The sequence below is a fragment of the Lacerta agilis genome, chromosome 16 (genome assembly GCF_009819535.1).
Source record: "Lacerta agilis isolate rLacAgi1 chromosome 16, rLacAgi1.pri, whole genome shotgun sequence".
Classification (NCBI taxonomy): domain Eukaryota; kingdom Metazoa; phylum Chordata; class Lepidosauria; order Squamata; family Lacertidae; genus Lacerta; species Lacerta agilis.
In genome coordinates this window covers 36,070,629-36,089,887 of record NC_046327.1, presented here as the reverse complement: position 1 = coordinate 36,089,887, position 19,259 = coordinate 36,070,629, and the positions used below count along the sequence as shown (strand labels likewise).

The 19,259-nt window shown below is 48.0% G+C and overlaps 1 protein-coding gene across 1 annotated transcript in view; it reads left to right on the top strand.

The window, feature by feature from the left end:
- The window catches only part of FGD1 (FYVE, RhoGEF and PH domain containing 1), a 43,729-nt gene extending 26,836 nt beyond the window's left edge, over nucleotides 1–16,893 (top strand). The window contains exons 2-18 of the mRNA XM_033173047.1: nucleotides 1,269–1,442; nucleotides 2,198–2,372; nucleotides 2,909–3,368; nucleotides 4,129–4,218; nucleotides 4,810–4,958; nucleotides 6,244–6,400; nucleotides 6,923–7,061; nucleotides 8,145–8,203; nucleotides 8,549–8,695; nucleotides 8,813–8,905; nucleotides 10,035–10,114; nucleotides 10,367–10,397; nucleotides 11,240–11,329; nucleotides 11,592–11,717; nucleotides 12,538–12,696; nucleotides 15,106–15,249; nucleotides 15,984–16,893. Of these exons, the coding sequence (XP_033028938.1) occupies nucleotides 1,269–1,442; nucleotides 2,198–2,372; nucleotides 2,909–3,368; nucleotides 4,129–4,218; nucleotides 4,810–4,958; nucleotides 6,244–6,400; nucleotides 6,923–7,061; nucleotides 8,145–8,203; nucleotides 8,549–8,695; nucleotides 8,813–8,905; nucleotides 10,035–10,114; nucleotides 10,367–10,397; nucleotides 11,240–11,329; nucleotides 11,592–11,717; nucleotides 12,538–12,696; nucleotides 15,106–15,249; nucleotides 15,984–16,235 (2,525 nt within the window). The 3' untranslated portion in view covers nucleotides 16,236–16,893. The remainder of the gene's footprint in view (nucleotides 1–1,268; nucleotides 1,443–2,197; nucleotides 2,373–2,908; nucleotides 3,369–4,128; nucleotides 4,219–4,809; nucleotides 4,959–6,243; nucleotides 6,401–6,922; nucleotides 7,062–8,144; nucleotides 8,204–8,548; nucleotides 8,696–8,812; nucleotides 8,906–10,034; nucleotides 10,115–10,366; nucleotides 10,398–11,239; nucleotides 11,330–11,591; nucleotides 11,718–12,537; nucleotides 12,697–15,105; nucleotides 15,250–15,983) is intronic.
- Nucleotides 16,894–19,259: the final 2,366 nt, after the last annotated feature.

Sequence of the window (19,259 nt, the reverse complement as noted above, 5' to 3'; positions counted from 1 at the left end):
TGGCATCTCTTAACTTGTTTTGGCTTCTAAGACTGCATATATTTTATTGCAGCTTTTACTTACATATTTGCTTTTGACATGACTTTATTTCTTAAAAAGTAAAGCCATGCATTTTTCTTCTGCTGCTTTGTGATTTAAATTTGCTTAATAGTCACTCTGAGCTTGCTATGGAAAGGCACTTAATCACAAGTGTGTGTGTGTGTGTGTGTTTGCTTATTTATTTATTTAAACTAGTAGTTGCAGCTTTTCTATGTGATGCAACTAGGCCAGGAAACTAATTCTGATCTCTGAAGAAGTGTCATATCAGTCATTATGATGGGCTCGCAGGTCTGTTCTGCAAAACAGGGTTATGAAATCATTATTCTGCTTTCAATATAAAGAGTTAAACATCTAGAGACTTCTGTCTTGGGCATTATACGACTTGGCTTATTATATGTAATAAGCCAAAGCTGCTCCAGGCTACCAACCCTTGCTTCCACCCTTGTTGAAGGCGCCCCAGTTCTCTCCTGGGCTAACACTTTTTGAGGAAACCTTGAGGCTACTATTTGTTTGTTTGTTTTCCACATTTAATATCCTACCTTTCCTCCAAGGAACTTGAGACGGTGTACATGGTTCCCGTGCTTCATTTCGTCTGTAGGTTGTTACCCTGTGGGGTAGGTTGTTGTTGTTGTTCAGTCGTTCAGTCGTGTCCGACTCTTTGTGACCCCATGGACCAGAGCACGCCAGGCACGCCTATCCTTCACTGCCTCTCACAGTTTGGCCAAACTCATGTTAGTAGCTTCGAGAACACTGTCCAACCATCTCATCCTCTGCCGTCCCCTTCTCCTTGTGCCCTCCATCTTTCCCAACATCAGGGACTTTTCCAGGGAGTCTTCTCTTCTCATGAGGTGGCCAAAGTACTGGAGCCTCAACTTCAGGACCTGTCCTTCTAGTGAGCACTCAGGGCTGATTTCTTTGAGAATGGATAGGTTTGATCTTCTTGCAGTCCATGGGACTCTCAAGAGTCTCCTCCAGCACCATAATTCAAAAGCATCAATTGTTCGGCGATCAGCCTTCTTTATGGTCCAGCTCTCACTTCCGTACATTACTACTGGGGTAGGTTAGACAGAGAATTAGTGACTGGCTGAAATCATGGCTGAGTGAGGATTTTAACTTTGGTCTCCCTGGTCATCAGCCAGTACTCTAACCACTTCATCCCAACAGAGTGGATACTGCAGGGTTGGCTTTGTTTCACTATCTTGTCTTGTGTGTTTTTTTCTTCCTCCTAGGTCCTGCTCAGCCCCCACGGCTCCTGGTCAAGAGCCTCTCCTTGGAGCCTAATCCAGAACATCGCTCTCCAGAAGCCCCCCAGCGACTCATCTCTGATCCAGGACCTGACAGCAGCGAAGGAGAAGTGGCCAAACTCCGGCCACTCAAACGACCCCCAGGACCAAAACCACAAGGTAAATAGGCGAGTCCCCCCCCCCCAGTGAGCCCATCACAACGAGGCGCTTTGTGGAACTTCCCGGGAAGAAAGTCTGCAAGCAGAGCAACAGAGCACCTGGCTTTTCCATTCGCTGCATCAGGCTCTGCGGAGGAAGTGGGGTGAGACACAGTTGTTAGAAGAGGGAGGTTCTGATTTATTTGTTCATTACTAACAGCCTTGTGCCTGGCGTTGCTTGGGAATTCTAAGAACAACAACAACAACGAAAACAGTGCAGTTTCCAAATTGGTGGTGCAGTTTTGGAAAGGTTTGGTCCGCCATCTTGATTCAAAATGGTGTCCAAATGACGAAAACATACTCCTTGATCTCAAGAACCATCATGCAAAATTTGGTTACAGCATGTGCAAAGCATGCAGACAAGCAAACAATTTTTCAAAATATACAGTAGTATATATTTAGACTTGTTTTTCAGTCAAGTTTGGCTCTAAGAGCAGCTGGCAATAAAATCCAGTGCAGGACATGTTCATATTTGTGTATGGCAGATTCCACTACCAGAGGCAGGGCAGGATCCAGGCTCTTTTCTCCAGAGGAAGGGTGGCAGAAAGAGATGGGCTGGGTATAGGGTGCTGTTGGGTATTTATTTTTTTGTTACCAGATGGTAATGATGCCAGTCCACAGAAGTAGCCCTTCTGTCAGTTGTCTTTGCTGGGGATTTATGTATAGTATCCATATATTATGTCTGCCTTTTAAAAATAACTTTTATTGCTTTTCCAGTCCCTCCTAAACCAGCCCATCTGCAGAATATCCAGCCACTGCGTCTCCCTGAATCCATCCCCCCACCTCCATCGCGACCACTCCCTGCTGATCCCCGCTTAAGCCGCAGCCCCCTGCCTAAGGATGGATTGGGACCATTATCTGCCGTCTCCTGCCTCATTGAGAAGTTTGAGAGGTGGGTGCTTTAGTAGCTTGCAAGGCCCTGCTTCCCTGGGAATGTAGCTGGTGCTCCCTTCTGATGGTATGCTTCCTGCCATGGGCTGCAGAGACTTCTGAAGGATTCCAGTGTGAAGAACAGAGTGGGTGCACTCTCCACATACAGCCATTGTGAGGGAGTCCCATCAGTTTGGCAGTACAGCCAAACTGGAAAAGTGCGCTGGAACACTTCACTTCCAGATGAACAGCAGGGAGCTATGGCACCCTGTCCTACATGTTAATTTCCTAAGGCCCCTGGCTAGCCTTTGAGTCAGAAGACAGAATGCCAAGCTAGACGGATTGTTGGACTGATGGCGTGTGCCAGTTCTCAACTCTATTTTTAGTCAAGGGCTGCTACTTCTCTTACTTCAAACTCACTAGATTCTACTTCCCTTTCCAAGGTGAGACTAGAACAAGCAGCAGGTCTTGCTTTAGTGACCTCCTGGAGACTTTCTTCCCAGAGAGCCCGGCTGTCCTGACTGTCCGTGTTTTGATTTGTTGTTGTTGTTGCTGCAGGGAACCTGTAATCCTGGCTGTCGAGCAGGCCCCGTCGCCGTGCCCCAGTCCAGATCTCCAGACCCCTGAGACAGGTTCCATGGAGCCCTCGCTAGACTGCCCAACTTCACTGGAATCGGCAGAGCTGGCTCACAAACTCCTGGACCTCCTGGCTCTGGAGGGAGGGCAAGAGCCTTCCGTTGGTGCTGCCTGCTTGCCGTCTCACGATGGTGGGAAGCTGGCTAACCGAGACAGTGGCATTGATAGCATCAGCTCCCCATCTAACAGTGAGGAGATCTGCTTTGGGGCCGACGAGGGCACAGGAGAGGGAGCGGGGCCACCCGTGCCTGCTGCTGTCATCAAGCGTCGCTCAACCCGTGATTCTGAAGTGGACAGTGACATGGACGATGGCAGCGGGGATGAGGCTGAGCTGCTACCGGAGCTCCCTCCCCCACCAGCAGAAAGACAGGACTCAGAGGAGGTGAGAGACTTGGACTGGCATGCCCTGGTGTTAGTGTGATCACCCACACAGCTCATGGCTCCTGTCAAGCCTTTTCCTGAATACGATGCTCTTTACTGAGGTCAGAAGCAAAACGGGGGGGATAAATAACAGGGAACTGGGGTGGGTTGGGGTTACACATCGATTCATGAGCAGCCTTATCCATTGTTGTATTGTGATTCAGGAATGGTTAGTGAATATGAGCTGGGTCATATCCTTGTCTGGTAATGGCAGCTCAGGTGCTGAGGGTAGGATTGTTTCTGATGGACTGAAATTCACTTAATGGTGACTACTTACTCCTTAGAATATTTTCACTGCCTGGTTAGATTCACTCACAGGTTGGTAAAACACTGCTAGCTCATGTGCAAAGCTAAGCAGAGTCCAGTATGGTTTCAGATGGGATGGGAGACTGCGTGTTGAGCTTCCTGCATTGCAGGGGGTTGGACTAGATGGCCCTCAGGGATCCCTTCCAACTCTACGATTCTATGGGAAGCGGGGATTCTTATCCACCTTGAGTGGTTGTGAGAAAGTGAACCAAGAAATTAGTGTATTTCACAGTCATTTCTAGGCCAGCAGCTGAGGAGTGGGGGCCATGGAAGATACGAAAGTGTTTTGGAGAGAGGAGGGGGAAAGTGGGCTGATCTCATGTCTAGTTTCATGGGTGCATGAAGTACAGGGCAGATGGGTGAACTTTGGATTTTGTTAAGTTCCCCATAGAGATTTTAATTTCTCCCCTTGACAGATGACAGTTCCACAAAAGGTTTTCCGAATTGCCAACGAGCTTCTCCAAACAGAAAAGGCCTATGTGTCTCGCCTGTATCTGCTGGACCAGGTACCTACGATACAACGGAATATCCCAAAACAGCTATTGAGTGCGCAGTTTTCCGTCCTGAAGCCTTTTCAGGGGAAATGTCGCATCTGTGCTGCAAGCCATGCCCTACTGCATCAGCGGGAAAACCTGCTGGAACACACAGCCCTGCTCTTTGGATTGTGGATCTGCTCATCCAAGCTTCAGATACTAGAAAAGGGATTTCGGCCTAGCATCAGCATGGATTTTCCCTTCCCTTCCCTTTTGATTTATACACCACCTTTTTGCCAAGGAACCGAAGGTGGTTTACAGTTTTACCTTTCTCCCACCCACTCACCAACAGATAAAATACAAACCCAAGCAGGCCCTTTGTCCTTTTCGCAGGGCAGATGATGCTAATTGGCCCGGCAGGGGGAGGGGACACCTTGACTGGCGCGGACTCTGGTGATGTCTCCGCCTGCCTCCCTTACTCTCAGCCTTCTTACAGGGCAGAATGGTATCCGTTGGCCAAAGTGTTGCTGGCCTTCAATTCCCATCATTCCTGTTGACTGGCTGTGGTGACTGGGCCTGATGGGACTTTCTCCTATGTTGCTGAAATGCGTTTCCACCTCCTAGGTCTTCTGCGCACGTCTGCTGGAAGAAGCACGCAGCCGGAACTCTTTCCCGGTGGACGTGGTGATGGGTATTTTTGCCAACATCTGCTCAATCTACTGCTTCCACCAGCAGTTCTTGCTCCCAGAATTGGAGAAACGTATGGAGGAATGGTGAGGACATTTTATTTAATTGGCTTAACATTTTGGTCCAAGTGCCTACAAAGGTATAGCTTTAGGTTTGTTTGTGTGACTCTCTGCGACCTTTTGGACCAGTGTTTCTCAACTGGGGGCCCTCAGGATATTCCAAGGGGGCCACATATGAAAATCTTGTAAATGGGGGGCCGCGGCATGAGACTAGAGAGCCATAAATTGGAAGTGAAAAGTGAAGAAAACAGAGAGGTGACCAAGAAAAGAAAACAGAGAAGCAGAGGGAACAGAGAAGTGGCCATGCTTCCCAGTGGATGAATCTCCATGCGCACTCTGCAGCAATGTCGCTTCCAATTCCTTCTCCCTCCCACTTCCGCGCACCAAGCTGTCCGTAAGCAGTCCGGTAGGACAGGGGACCACAGGAAGGAAACAAGGTCGGAAGGGAGCCACGGTTGGAAAAAGGTTGAGAAATGTTGCTTTAGATAGGAGTCCTTCCAAGCCCTACCTGGAGATGCCAGGATTGAGCCTGGGAACTTCTGCATGCAAAGCTTAGTGCTTGTTTTCCTTCTTGCTTCACTGCCCTTCTCTCAATCTTGGCCTGGCTGGTTGGGGCCGATGGGAGTGGGAGTCAAACAACATCTGGAGGGTTGCCCACCCATGTCCTGTTCTCCTAAATACAGCGGTACCTCGGGTTACAGACGCTTCAGGTTAGAGATGCTTCAGGTTACAGACTCCACTAACCCAGAAATAACGCTTCAGGTTAGAACTTTGCTTCAGGATAAGAACAGAAATCGTGCTCTGGCGGCGCAGTGGCAGCGGGAGGCCCCATTAGCTAAAGTGGTGCTTCAGGTTAAGAACAGCTTCAGGCTAAGAACGGACCTCCAGAACGAATTAAGTTCTTAACCCGAGGTACCACTTTACTTCACCCTTTGCAGGGAACCATAGAACTGTAAAGATGCAAGCCCGTAACTTAATAAAGTTTTGTGTCTATGACTCACTTATGTCTTGTCCCTGATTTGCACCCATTTGAGAATGTTAAGAGCTATGAATCTCCTCATGCTGGGATTCCTGAGCTCTGCTTGGGTGTTTGTCCTTGACTCCAAGTCCTTGTGATGATTTATTATTATTATTATTATTATTATTATTATTATTATTATTATTATTATTATTATTATTAATACCCTGCCCAGATGGCTGGGTTTCTGGCTGCAGTTGGTCCTGCAGATAGAATCTGGATGCTTTCCCACCCCGTGAGTTTCTGTCTCGGACCTTTCTCCTCTTCCTAACACTTTTTGCTTCGGTTCCCTAGGGACCAGCACCCGCGCATCGGGGATATCCTGCAGAAACTGGCTCCTTTCCTCAAGATGTATGGTGAATACGTAAAGAACTTTGACCGTGCCATGGAGCTTGTCAGCACCTGGATGGAGCGCTCAGCACAGTTCAAGAGCATCATCCATGAAGTGCAGGTCAGCTTAGTTCAGGGGGATCCCAAACTCAGCCTTGCAGCAAGGGGAACAACACAGCCTCATCATTGGAGCTACCCAGGTGGCACAATTAAGTTATCATTCCAGATGTATTATTCCCTATTCAGCAATTTTTCTTAAGAGTTCAAAAGCACTTTAAAATGTTATTAATCAAGCATGTTTTAAGTACCGGCACAGGAAAGAGGAATAAATCGCTTGCAAAAGGGTAGGAAATTCCTTCACTGATTGCCCTTCCCTCCTCCCAGCCCTGTTGTTCAACATGGATGTGGAGCAAGGGGCTTTTGGGTCTAATCAAGATCTAAACAAAATTGGAGTGTTTGGAAGGAATTGTTGGGGAAGAAGCTCGTGTCTCAGCAGCTGCTCACACCTCTGTATGAAGACTTGCCCCGTACTCTGAAAACTCTGCCTCTGGTTCCCTGAGTCTCGGCTCCCTATGGGAGCAGGCGGGCTGCCATTGGAGGAGAGCCAGGCAGACAGCTCTCTAGAGATCACTCTCTTTTGCAGCGGGAAGAGATATGTGGGAACCTGACCCTGCAGCACCACATGCTGGAACCTGTCCAGAGAATCCCTCGCTACGAGCTGCTGCTGAAGGACTATCTCCTCAAATTGCCTCAGGACTCGCCCGATTGCAAGGATGCCCAGAGTGAGTAGAGCTGCAGGGAATAATTGTGGGGTGTGTGTGTTTGTTTGTTTGTTTGAATTTGTATACCACCTTTTGTCCATGGCATAAATAGACAAGAAAAACAGAATAAAAGCAGCATAAAAAATACAAGAAAAAGGGTGGTCGTGGAGAGAGCCACAGCACACATAGCCTGTAAAACCATAGTCTTGTTTGTTAGCAGAGATTTACTAACCCCAGCATTTCCCAGAGTATCAAAAACCCTAGTCAGTGGGATATTTTCTCTGGAAATTTGAGTAAGACAGTGGTGAGGAACCAGTGGCTCACAGACCAGATCTGGGCCACAAAGCGTTTTGGACCAGCCAGCCCTCCCTTGGCAGCAGCCTAACTTTCCCTCTTTGGGAACTGATGTTTTGAAGGGTGGCGGAAAGCAGTGCAGACATTGGAGGAGAATCGGAGCACCTTTCCAATGCTCTCTGCTCTCTTCCAAGGCTTGCAGTGTTCTTCCCACCTTTCCTCTCCAGCTGTCACTCAAGGACTTCCCTCGCCCGCTGAGAGCTGCCTCTGCCTCAAAGCACCTTGACATGCCAGTTTCTGAAGGAGCAGCTCACTTTTCACTGCTGCTCTGCTGAGCCGGATGAGGGGGAGCAATCTTCCCCTCCCTTTGCTGCCCAGCTGCTTGGGAAACAGCTGAGGAGCTGTGAAGAGCGGTGTGTGTGTGTGTGTGTTGCGGCATGTGGCCCCAGAACTTTGGCCACTCTCAATTTGAAAAAAATGTTCCCCACCCCCTGGAATAAGAGGTAGGTGACTAAGCCACAGCCCCCCAACCCAGGTCAGCTATGGTTGCCTGCTGGTTAGACTCCGCAGTACACCTCAGCGAGCTGGATCTCACTTTGTGTTCTCCAGTTGCAAATTCCTGACCTAAATGGTGAACCTGTAGCCCCTTCAGTGTTCAGCAAATCCTGGTAACCCGCCTGTGTGGCTTTATTTTTACACACATTTCAGCATTATTTCTGCTTTCAGTTCAGTTGGAGGCACTGTGTTGAGTAAGGCCAGCCTAGCCATTTAGACTCTCCTTTTCTTCTTTTTCTCCCACCTCATGGCCAGAATCCCTAGAACTTATTGCAACAGCAGCAGAGCACTCAAATGCAGCCATCCGCAAAATGGTAAGTGTTGGAGGTTTTGTAGGTAATGAAAGCCAGGACGCTTGGGTCCTCTTTTCTCTGAAGCAGGAGGTTGCCACAAATTGGTTGGGGGGAACTTTATTCAGCCTAGGGGAGGGATCCATATCCCCTTCAACCCCTGTGGGCCATTTGGACAGAAGTGGGTTAAACAGAGAGAGTGAATAGCTGACTTGCCTTAAGATCACCCACTGAGTTTCATTACCAACTGGGGATTTGAACCTGAGTTTACCTGCTTCAGGTCCAACCCTCTCCCTGCCTGTCTGTTTTAACAAGTAGAGCTGGGTGCCATAAATGAGTTATTTGCCAGTGATCTGTATCCCTTTCCAGGAGAGGATGCACTCGTTGCTGAAGGTGTACGAGCTGCTTGGAGGTGAGGAAGACATAGTGAATCCCACCAATGAGCTCATCAAGGAAGGGCACATCCTGAAGCTTTCTGCCAAGAACGGTACCACACAAGACCGGTACCTGATCCTGGTGAGAAGAGGTGTTGGGGTTTTTTGCCCTTTTCCACCTGACCCATCTCGGGAGAGGGCACAGCAAGAAGCCCTCTGCACCATATGATGTCACCATTAACTCCTTTTCTTTCTCCAGTTCAATGACTGGTTGCTGTACTGCGTGCCCAAGCTGCGCCTCATAGGCCAGAAATTCGGAGTCCGTGCTCGCATAGACGTGGAGGGGATGGAGGTGAGAGGGGAAGGTAGTAAGGGGAGAAGGTAAAGGTAAAGGTACCCCTGGACTGTTAGGTCCAGTCGTGGACGACTCTCGGGTTGCGTGCTCATCTTGCTCTATAGGCCGAGGAAGCAGGTGTTTGTCTGCAGACAGCTTCCGGGTCATGTGGCCAGCATGACTAAGCCGCTTCTGGCAAACCAGAGCAGCACACGGAAACGCCCTTTACCTTCCCGCCAGAGCGGTACCTATTTATCTACTTGCACTTTGACGTGGGACCGAGCAATGGGAGCTCACCCCGTTGCGGGGATTTGAACCGCCGACCTTCTGATCGGCAAGCCACCCACGTCCCCAAGGGGAGAAGAGAACCACGCAAATCTCAGTCTCTGGATGACCAGCAAGCTCTTGGAGGGACATGGAACAGGATGGGTAGAGAGAAGGACAGGACTTGCCCTCCAGGCCAGGGTAATTTATCTTCCTGACTTAGGAAGGGGGAATTAAACCACCATGATATGTTTGCGTCAGACTGTGGTTACAGCGAACAGAAGTCAGTACTGTCATCTGGACCACACAGTCTTGTGTGCTTATGTCTTGATTTGAATAGGTGAACTGACTGCACTTGGAATGCGTTTGCTCACAGTGGTGATGGGAGTTCTTAATTTTTTGATTAATCATTCTTTCTGATTTTTCTCCCCATTATGTTCTCCACCAATCATCCTTTCTGCTTTTTATAAAACAATTAGAATCAGCTTTCTAAATAGCAAGAATATGCAAAAACAACCTAAAACCACTAGGGTGGGCAAGAAGCCAGGTAAATCTGCAATAATGAGCAATACAATCATTTGCTTAATTTAAAAAGAAACACCCAGAAATAACAGAAGCGTATTCTTAAACACTGAGGAAAATCCGAGTGTTCTTTTATATTTCTAATTAGCTGAGTCAATGGTATTTAAGAATGGAAACAATTTTTCCAAGAAATTGTGTCTGAATCTAGAGATAGCTGGGGGAAGTTCTCACAGCAGGGTTTGATGTGTGATGATACGATTAGTTGTTTGCACAGGGAAGTTACTCTTGATGCTGTAGCTGATTGAAGGTTAAGCGTGTGTCTTTGAATAACCTTGTGTCCTCCTTCTTCCTTACCCTGCAGCTGAAGGAGACCAGCAGCCTCAATGTGCCCAGGACCTTCCTTGTATCAGGGAAGCAGCGATCCCTAGAACTTCAGGCCAGGTACAGCCAGCAAAGCTAGTCACTTAGCTTCTCCTTTCTCAAAGCTGAAAGAATTGTCCCTCATCTGGTGACACGGCTTTGCCCATCCCAGTAACTCTCCTCTGCTGCTTCTTCCGTTGGGAGCCCTGAATCCATTCATCTCCTTCCTTGTTTGCCCACCATCCCAGATCAAGTTAATTGGGGTATCCTCCCCTAAGTCTGCTGAAAAATAACTCCTTAACATGCCTTCCAACGTTTGCCATTTTTCCTTAGGACTGAAGAGGAGAAGCGAGACTGGATCCAGGTAAATGCTGGTCTTTCTCACCTACCTTTTATCACTGTGAAAGATGGGCGTAGGTCAGGGATGGGGAATCTGGAGCATTCCAGAGGTGGTTGTACTACAGCTCCCATCAGCCCTGGCAGTTGACCACACTGCCTGGGACTTGTAGGTGGTTGAAGTCAACACCATTTCGAGCTTCCTTGCCTCTGAAATAGAGGATCTGGCTCCTTATCTCATGCGGTTACATTTCCCATTCTGCAAAATCCTTCTGATGCTGGTTTGGGGGACTGGGAGGAGGGGGAGAGATCCTTCTTTTAATTAACAATGGAGAGGGTGGGATTTCTGGCTGGTGCTTTTATGGATGGCTTTCATAGATCCAACAGAAAAGTTAGGGGTCACAGGGCTGACCAGGCTTCTTCAATTAAGAATAATGTGGTACAGAATGACTGTGCTGAGTCAGCCTTCTTGACAATGCTGTGTGGGCCAGCAAGACCCACTTGCCTATGGGATCACATGGTGTGCATTTGAGGATGCAGCAGACCACGGCCCTGGACACACACATTGCGATGCCTCCGGTGGCGTGACACATCTGTGCTTTTGCACCAGTGCCTGCGCCCCTGCATGACAGGGGAAATAGGAGGTCCATACTAAATAGCGCTGTGAGAGATTTGGGTAGCTATTTCCTCCCTGAGCTGCCTGCCAGTATGCGCCAGACTGAAACTGGGATTGGAGAGAAGTGTGGGCGCCTGCTGGTCCTTGCCTTCTTGTCCTTTTCCTCGTTGAAGCAGGCTGGGGTTCTGCTTCACTTCCCAGTTCAGAGGCCTGTTTATCTGTGGCCACTAACACTGTCTTGTTAAAACCATCAGGCAATACAGGCAACAATTCAGAAACACGAGCAGACTCTGGAGACGTGCAAGCAGCTGGTCAGTGAGGATGAAACTCCACCCAATTCGCCTGTAAGTCCCACCTTTGTGTGTGCCTCTCTGCAAGAGTCTGATGAGACCGTGTGCTTTACTATGTGACTGAATGTGGTTCAGTTGACAGATAATGGAGGGGAGGGGGAACTACCACAAAGATAACCCAATTCCTGCGACAAAAAACCTCAGAATTCTGTCCTGTGTATATTTTGTGCTCACTAGCATGCTCTCTGTAATTTTGCATGACTTGACTCTGCTTCATGGGGCAAACATATTAACTTCCGTCCTGTCCCCCCCACAGGGGTGTGAGCTGGGGCGACGGGCCCCCACGCCAATCCGGGAAAAAGAGGTCACCCTGTGTATGCAGTGCAAGGAGCCCTTCAATGCCCTCACCAAGCGGAGGCACCATTGCCGGGCCTGTGGCCATGTGAGTGTTTTCCAGCAGTGGGGTTGTCTCTTTCCCACTCCCAAGTGCCACCCCTGTTTCCTTCCACTTTTACTGAGAGCAGCCCCCTTGGAGGGAGGGTGAGGTACGCAACCCATAATAAGCCAGTCTGGTCTAAATGCCGGTGTCTCCCCTGCAGTCTTTTTTCCAGAGTATAGAATGTGTGGGTTTTTTTTTTTTTAAAAAAAAAAGCTGCCTCCCTGTAGGGAATTTCCCCCACTCTGACTCATCTCCTGTTTTAGCCACGAGGTCTCGGTGCATTTGGAGAGAGGTCTGAGGCAGAGAAACCTCAAGGGCCACATGAGGCAGTTCCTCATGCCACTGGGCATTGCCAGAGTTGGTGGTGGACACATGTACACACTCTCTTTCATGGGGAAGGTTAATTAATGTGGCACGATGGCACGACCCTTCTCTGTATGCCAACTCCCTCCCCCAAGAGGCCTGAAAACTCTGTCTTGGCTAGTTTACACATTCAGGAAACTCAGATGGTCAAGTTCTTTTGCAGGCCTAGGTTTGCTTGTTGTGGGTGTTACTTTTTACCTGCTTCCCGACTGGGGCATGGGGAATCTTGTACTTAAGGAAAAATGTTTCCAGGATGAAGGTTAAGGGGCTAGGCTCTTCTCCCTGAACACGCTGGCTTTTAGCCTGCAGGGATTTGTTTTAAATTCAGACAAGCCACTCTCCGCAGCCAGCCCAAGAAGCTCCTGTCCAGGAAAAGCTTTCTAACCCTCCATTCTGCTGGGTGCATAAACTGGTTCTGCAGCCAGTGACCAGCTCCTCTCCTCTCGCCCACTCGCTGCAGGTTGTCTGTGGGAAATGTTCAGAGTTCCGGGCCCGCCTGGTGTATGACAACAACCGGCCCAACCGTGTCTGCACTGACTGCTACGCAACGCTACAGGGCTCCCCCGCCAGCCCTGCCCCACACCCCAACACACCTCAGCGCCGGAGGTCCATTCTGGAGGTGAGATTGGCTCTCTGGGCCGTGGGAAGCCCCGTTGGCCACAAAGCACTAGCTGACTTCCTTCCATGGGACACTTCCTGGATGATTCCCCCTTGCTTTAGCCTGCCGCTTGCAGCTTCTTGTGCAGAGTCTTGGCAGTTTTATCTGTGCTTCCTCTAACATTTCTCCGCCTCCTTGGAATTGCAAGGGGTTGGACCAGATGACCCTCAGGGTCTCTTCCAACACTGCAATTCTATGATTCTATGAATGCAGCTGGACCATAAAGAAGGCTGATCGCCGAAGAACTGATGCTTTTGAATTATGGTGCTGCAGGAGACTCTTGAGAGTCCCATGGACTGCAAGTAGATCAAACCTATCCATTCTTAAGGAAATCGGGCCTGAGTGCTCACTGGAAGGACAGATCCTGAAGCTGAGGCTCCAATACTTTGGCCACCTCATGAGAAGAGAAGACTCCCTGGAAAAGACCCTGGTGTTGGGAAAGATGGAGGGCACAAGGAGAAGGGGACGACAGAGGACAAGACGGTTGGATGGTGTTCTCGAAGCTGACCAAACTGTTCCCATGAGTCTGACCAAACTGCGGGAGGCAGTGGAAGACAGGCGTGCCTGGCGTGCTCTGGTCCATGGGGTCACGAAGAGTCGGACACGACTGAATGACTAAACAACAACATGAATGCAGCACTGCAAAATGGGAGACGAACCTGCCTGCATTTCCTTTCCCTCTCCGTTTCCTTTCCACAAACACAACGCCAGAGTTGTGGAAGTGTGAAAAAGCCACATCATGTAATATTGGTTGTAGAGTTCACCTTCCTGATCATCTTACCTTCCAGCATAGGGATCGGATTCTTTGGAAATCATGCTGTTTTAAAGTGTCTACTCCTCTTGGTTGAGTATATGGAGCGGTCTTATAACTGAATCAGATCCCTCCTCCTGTTGTCTCAGGCTGGGTGGGCCTCTCCAAGATCTTGAGCGGAGCTTTCTTCCAGCCCTGCAGTCTGAGATGCTTTAGCTCAGGAGATCTGAGGGACTGACCTGGGACCTCCTCCATGCAAAGAAAGCGTGTGCTAAAGTTGCAGATAATGCAACTTTTAAAAATCTATGGTGGTATTTAGCACTTTTTTCACTCCGAGTAGACCCACTCAAGTTAACGGACTTGACTAACTTATGTTCATTAATTTCTTTTAAAAAGAGTTTGCTGAAGGTATGGAAACTCTAGGAGAGGCTTTCCTTGCAGCTCTCTGTCCTTCCCTGTGTCCTGCTCATTATCCTACATGTCTAATTACTTAGTGTTGTTTTTTTTTAAATCATCATCATCATAATTTAAATTTGAATTTATGTACTGCCCTCTACCCGGGGGTCTCAGGGTGGTTCACAGAATAAAATCAAGATATAAAACCACAAAATACATAATAAAAATAAACAACAACAACCCAATAGTTATACTGATCACTTGCTCTGGAGCAGCAGTCTTCCACCTTTACTGAGCCAGGATGCACATTCAACGCAAACACACACTTTTTTGCGGTGGTGGCAGAGGTGCTTTTGAGAACCCACCTTAGATCCCGGTCCCGGCTACTGATCCACCAGTTGAAGTCCAGTGCAGATTCTCAGATTCTCAAACCTTTAATGGCATATGGTTGAAGCTCAGTCCTTTACGGCCCTGAGAAGCTCTCAGAGTGGCTTGCAAAATAAAACTGCACTCAAACCTAGTGCAAGAGTAGAAATTGCAGGCTGTCCATACTGAGGAGCCAGGATTATTCATGCAGCATTTCCTGCCCTCCTCCTCCTCCTCCTCCTCTTCGTTTCTCTCTGGTGTGGCTCCCCCCAAAACACTCTGGGGGCAAGGGAGTGAGGCTGAGTTCCTGCATCTCACTCAGCCCATGCTGGTCACAGTCTTCCCTTACACATATAGGATTATTTTAAATATTCTTAAATATTTTAAATATTCTTTTACTCCTCCTACTCTACTACTACAGAATGGAGTTTGTGGCAAATGAGTCAACTGTGGTTCACCTACTGGTGCAAATTTCTAAGCTGCTTTCATATTTCCAGAGCTACTCAAAGTGTGCCTCTTGCCTGCATTGGACTTTAAAAAAAATCTGTATTTTAAAAAATAATTTCCACTGACCTCCCATTACTCAGTGATCAACCCACAAGAGCAGCTGGGAGATGCTGTAAAGCCACTTAGAGGTTGTTGTATTTTACAGTCAAGCCGTGCATAAATTTTATGAAATAAGTGAATAAATGGTAGTGTAATTCCTGCCTCAGGGTTTGGGGCTGGTCTGGATGTTCTCAGATGTCCCTTTCCAGCTCTCGGAATTGCAAAGTGATGCTCTTTGCTGATGGGCTGCTGGCTGTTGGTGGTTAGGACTGTGTGGATCTCACAAGGACACTTTTCTGGCCCCTCTGCAGAAACAGGCTTCCGTGGTGGCAGAGAACAGTGTGATCTGCAGCTTCTTGCACTACATGGAAAAAGGAGGGAAGGCCTGGCACAAAGGCTGGTTTGTCATCCCCGAAAATGAGCCCCTGGTGCTGTACATCTATGGAGCCCCACAGGTAAGGCAACAGCACTTGGTTCTCCTGCATGCTGCTTCTTGCCCAATATATTATTCTGGAGGGAAAGGAGAGGGCGAGGCCACAAATCACATTTGAAGCAGGGGTGGGGAAGCTGCGTGGCACATCAAGATAATCAGGTGACAGCAAAAACTGCAAAAAAATAAAATAAAAATTAGCAGGGGCAATTAGAATAAGATCTATTATTAGATTATTGCTATAAACCTGCAGAATGTACAGGTAGGTAGCCGTGTTGGTCTGCCATAGTAAAAAAAAAATAAAAAATAAAAAAAAATCCTTCCTGTTGCACCGTTGAGACCAACTAAGTTGCACATGAAAGCTCATACCAAGAACAAACTTAGTTGGTCTCTAAGGTGCTACTGGAAGGAATTTTTTTATTTTTTATTTTGTTTTGACTGCAGAATGTATTTTGTGTAGTTAAGTTTTTACCCCTATCTTCAGTGCATTTTATTTTATTGCTATGGCTAGTGGCTGATGCAAATAAAGATTCTTCTGATTCTGCATGGCCCTCTAGAGGTTGCAGGACTCCAGCTCCCATCAGCTCCAGCCAGCATGGCCCAGTGGTCAGCAGAGATAGGAGCTGCAGAACATCCCTTGCCTGACTTCAGAGCACGCTTCGGCCTGGTGTTGGGGAGGCAGAATGCTACGCTAGGCAGGCAGTCGGCAGCCTGGACATGTTTGTGGGCTTCTGACCTCTCTCCCTGCCTGTCCTGCAGGATGTCAAGGCCCAGCGCTCGATGCCTCTGATCGGTTTCGAAGTGAGCCTGCCTGAACCCGGCGAGCGGGTGGACCGGCGTCATGCCTTCCGGATCAGCCAGAGCCACCTGTGCTGGTATTTCAGCCCTGAGACTGAAGAGCTGCGGCAGCGGTGGATGGAGGTGCTGAGCAGGGCAGGCCGCGGAGAAGAAGGCAGAGGGCCGCCCTCCATCCAGGAGGCAGATGAGGATACGGAGGCAGAGAGAACCTAGAGGCAGAGGGCTGGGCAGCTGGGAATTGCGGATTCTGCCCACTTTGGGAACTTGCTCACCATTCTCTGACCAGTATACTTGAACGTTCCTTTCTCCCTCTCTCTCTCTGGCACTTTCTCCCCTTCCTTTTAGTCCGCATCAGCACAGCCACCCTGCCCCTGCCGCTCTGTGATGGCAGCATTCCCAGCCACCCCCAGCTGCAGAGGCGATGCACGTCACACGTTCTGACGGTTTGCTCCAGGCCGGTTCCTGCTCCTAGCTGTAGCACGTAGTAATCGGAGCATCTCCACTTTCTTCCTTTCGTCCCATCCTCTATGCAGGAAGAAATGGATCCGAGCGGGTGGATGTCTTCCTTCCAACACGTGCTTCCCCCCTTCTTTGCATCTTGGACCAAGATCTGTTCTTTCAGTCCCCACTGCTTACTTAGCACTTACCGAACATATGTTCTCTGCAGTGGTTTGGGGGGAATTGGGGCAGCATAGGGAGAGAGTTGAAACAATTCTTTCAGTGGAACGCAAACAGGGGCATGGGAGTTTTCCTCTCTTGAGCATTTATTTCCCTTGCTTGTTACCCTCCTCCCTGTATTTGTGTGAGACTGGGTGGCGTTTTGTCTTGTGATGTTTCCTCACACAATACTGACCATTTTTGGACCTGGAAAGGCTGATTTGAGGCTGCCTTAGCAGATGGATTATGATGACTTGAAGTCTCTCTCTCTCCCCGTACCCCCTTGAACAAAACAAGCTTTGAACAAGCAAGCTGGGACATGAGAGCTAGTTAGAAGAAGAATGAGCCAGGGTCCTTGCCCTTGCTATAGCATGCAGGGTCCCCTCTTACTGATAAGGCGGCCTCTCCCTCCCAGCAATTGGACTGTGGTGCCTGCCACCTGCCACCATCCAATCTTCCTGCCTCTGCCAAGGGGTCCAAAGGCATGGCCCCCCCACGAAAGCTCTCCTGTGCAAGCCTTGCTAAAGTGGGTGGAGCTGCACAAGGCTATAGGTGACATCTTTGTAACAATTGCTCTTCCAGTTTGTGCTTGAAATCTTACATGTTGCAAATCTGCTCCAAGGTGCTTTCAACACGTGAAAGAATGCAATAAAATCACGTAGAAGTCAAGATAAATCCAACAATAAAAAGGTGGGGGGTGGGTGACAGAAATAAGCTGCCGAAAATTGATCATGTAAAAGATTCCTGGGAAAATGTAATCTACAGTTGATTTTTCTAAGTGAGCAGCAAAAACCTACGGCATGGTGAGAGCAGCCTGTCAAAGCGTTGCCTCCTGAAAAGGGAATGTATGCCTAAAAACAGGTTAAAGTTATAAAATTTCCTTTTAAGCTATGGAAGAAAAATCTTCCCTTTTTCTGGGGGAAAACAAATTTGGGAGAAACTGAATATGTGATACATATCCCCCCCCAAAAGAATAATAGAATTATAAAGTTGGAAGGGACCCCAAGTGTCATCTAGTTCAACTGCCTAAAATGCAGGAATCTCAAATAATGAATCCAACCTCTGCTAAAAACCTCCAGTGAAGTCTGTTCCACTGTCAAACAACTCTTACAACAAGAAAGTTTTTGCTGATGCTTAGTTGGAATCTACTTCCTTGTAACTTGAAGCCATTAGTTTGGGTCCAGCCCTCCAGAGCAGGAGAAAGAAAGCTTGCTCCATCTTCCATGTGACAAGCCTTGAGATATTTGAAGATGCCTATCATATCTCCTCTCAGCCTCCTCTTTTCCAGGCTAAACATACCCAACTCCCTCAACTGTTCTTCATAAGGCGTGGTTGCTCTTCTCTGCACACGTTCCAGCTTGTCAATACCCTTATTAAATTGTGGTGCCCAGAGCAACACAGGATTTCAAGTGTAGTCTGACCAAGGCAGAATAGAGCAGAATTATTACTTCCCTTGATCAGAACACTACTGTTGAGGCTGCCTAGAACAGCATGAGCTTTTTTTCTTGCTGATGAATCATGTTCAGCTTGTGGTCTAGTAAGACCCCTAGATACTTTTCATATATACTGCTGGCAAGCCGGGTGTCTCCCCATCTTATAGTTGTTCAGCTGGTTATTCCTGCCTAAGGGAATAGAACCTTAAATGTGTCCCTATTGAAAATAATTTTGTTAGCTTGGGCCCAGTTCTCCAATATGTTAAGGTTATCTTGAATCCCGATTTTGGCTTCAGCAGCATTGGCTACCCATCTCAGTTGGGTGTCATCTGCAAATTTGACGAGCATCCCCTCAAATTATTCAAGTTATTTATAAAGATGTTGAGCAACAACAGGCTGAAGGCCGAACCCTGCAGCACCTTACTTGCCATTTTTTCCCCAGGGTGATGAGGAACTATTAGCGAGCACTCTTTGGGTTCGGTCAGTCAACCAGCTACAAACCCAGCTAACCAGTTACCTCATCCAGCCCACATCTTACAAGCTTCTCCGCAGGAATATATTTGTCAAACCTAAAACTATTTTACTTTTTCAACAACATGATGTGCCTACCGGTAATTTACAACTTCTTTAGCATATAAGATTGTACTATTTGGCATCTGAATGGAACTTAGAGCAATCCTGTGGATTTTTAAACCCACGCTGATGAGTAGAGCCTACTCCCAGGTAATTGGAGCTTCAAAAGTATAAATGCCATGCGGTGTAGAATCCTATGCCTACTGAGAACTAAGCACCACTGAGTTTGGTTTGGGTAGGTTTGCAACCTTGGTTTTATACAAACAAAAAACCCAGGCCTTGGGATTCAGGATTTTTTCCTAGTATTTGCAAACCTGGTATTCCCTGAATTTACTATTTTTCCATAAGCTGAATCTGAACACAGGCAAGACGTTACCCAAGAGCCTGGATGGCTACCAGTTAATTTTGCACAAAGTTGTGGGGATTTTTGTGGTGCCCGCCTGATACTGTCACCAAAATGCCAGCCAGGATCCCATACCACCCCTTAGGGCTTATCCTTTCTGGGTGAAATCTATTAAGGTAGAAAAACCAGTTGCAAATGACCGGTTTACAATTTTAAGCCCCAATTTTATGC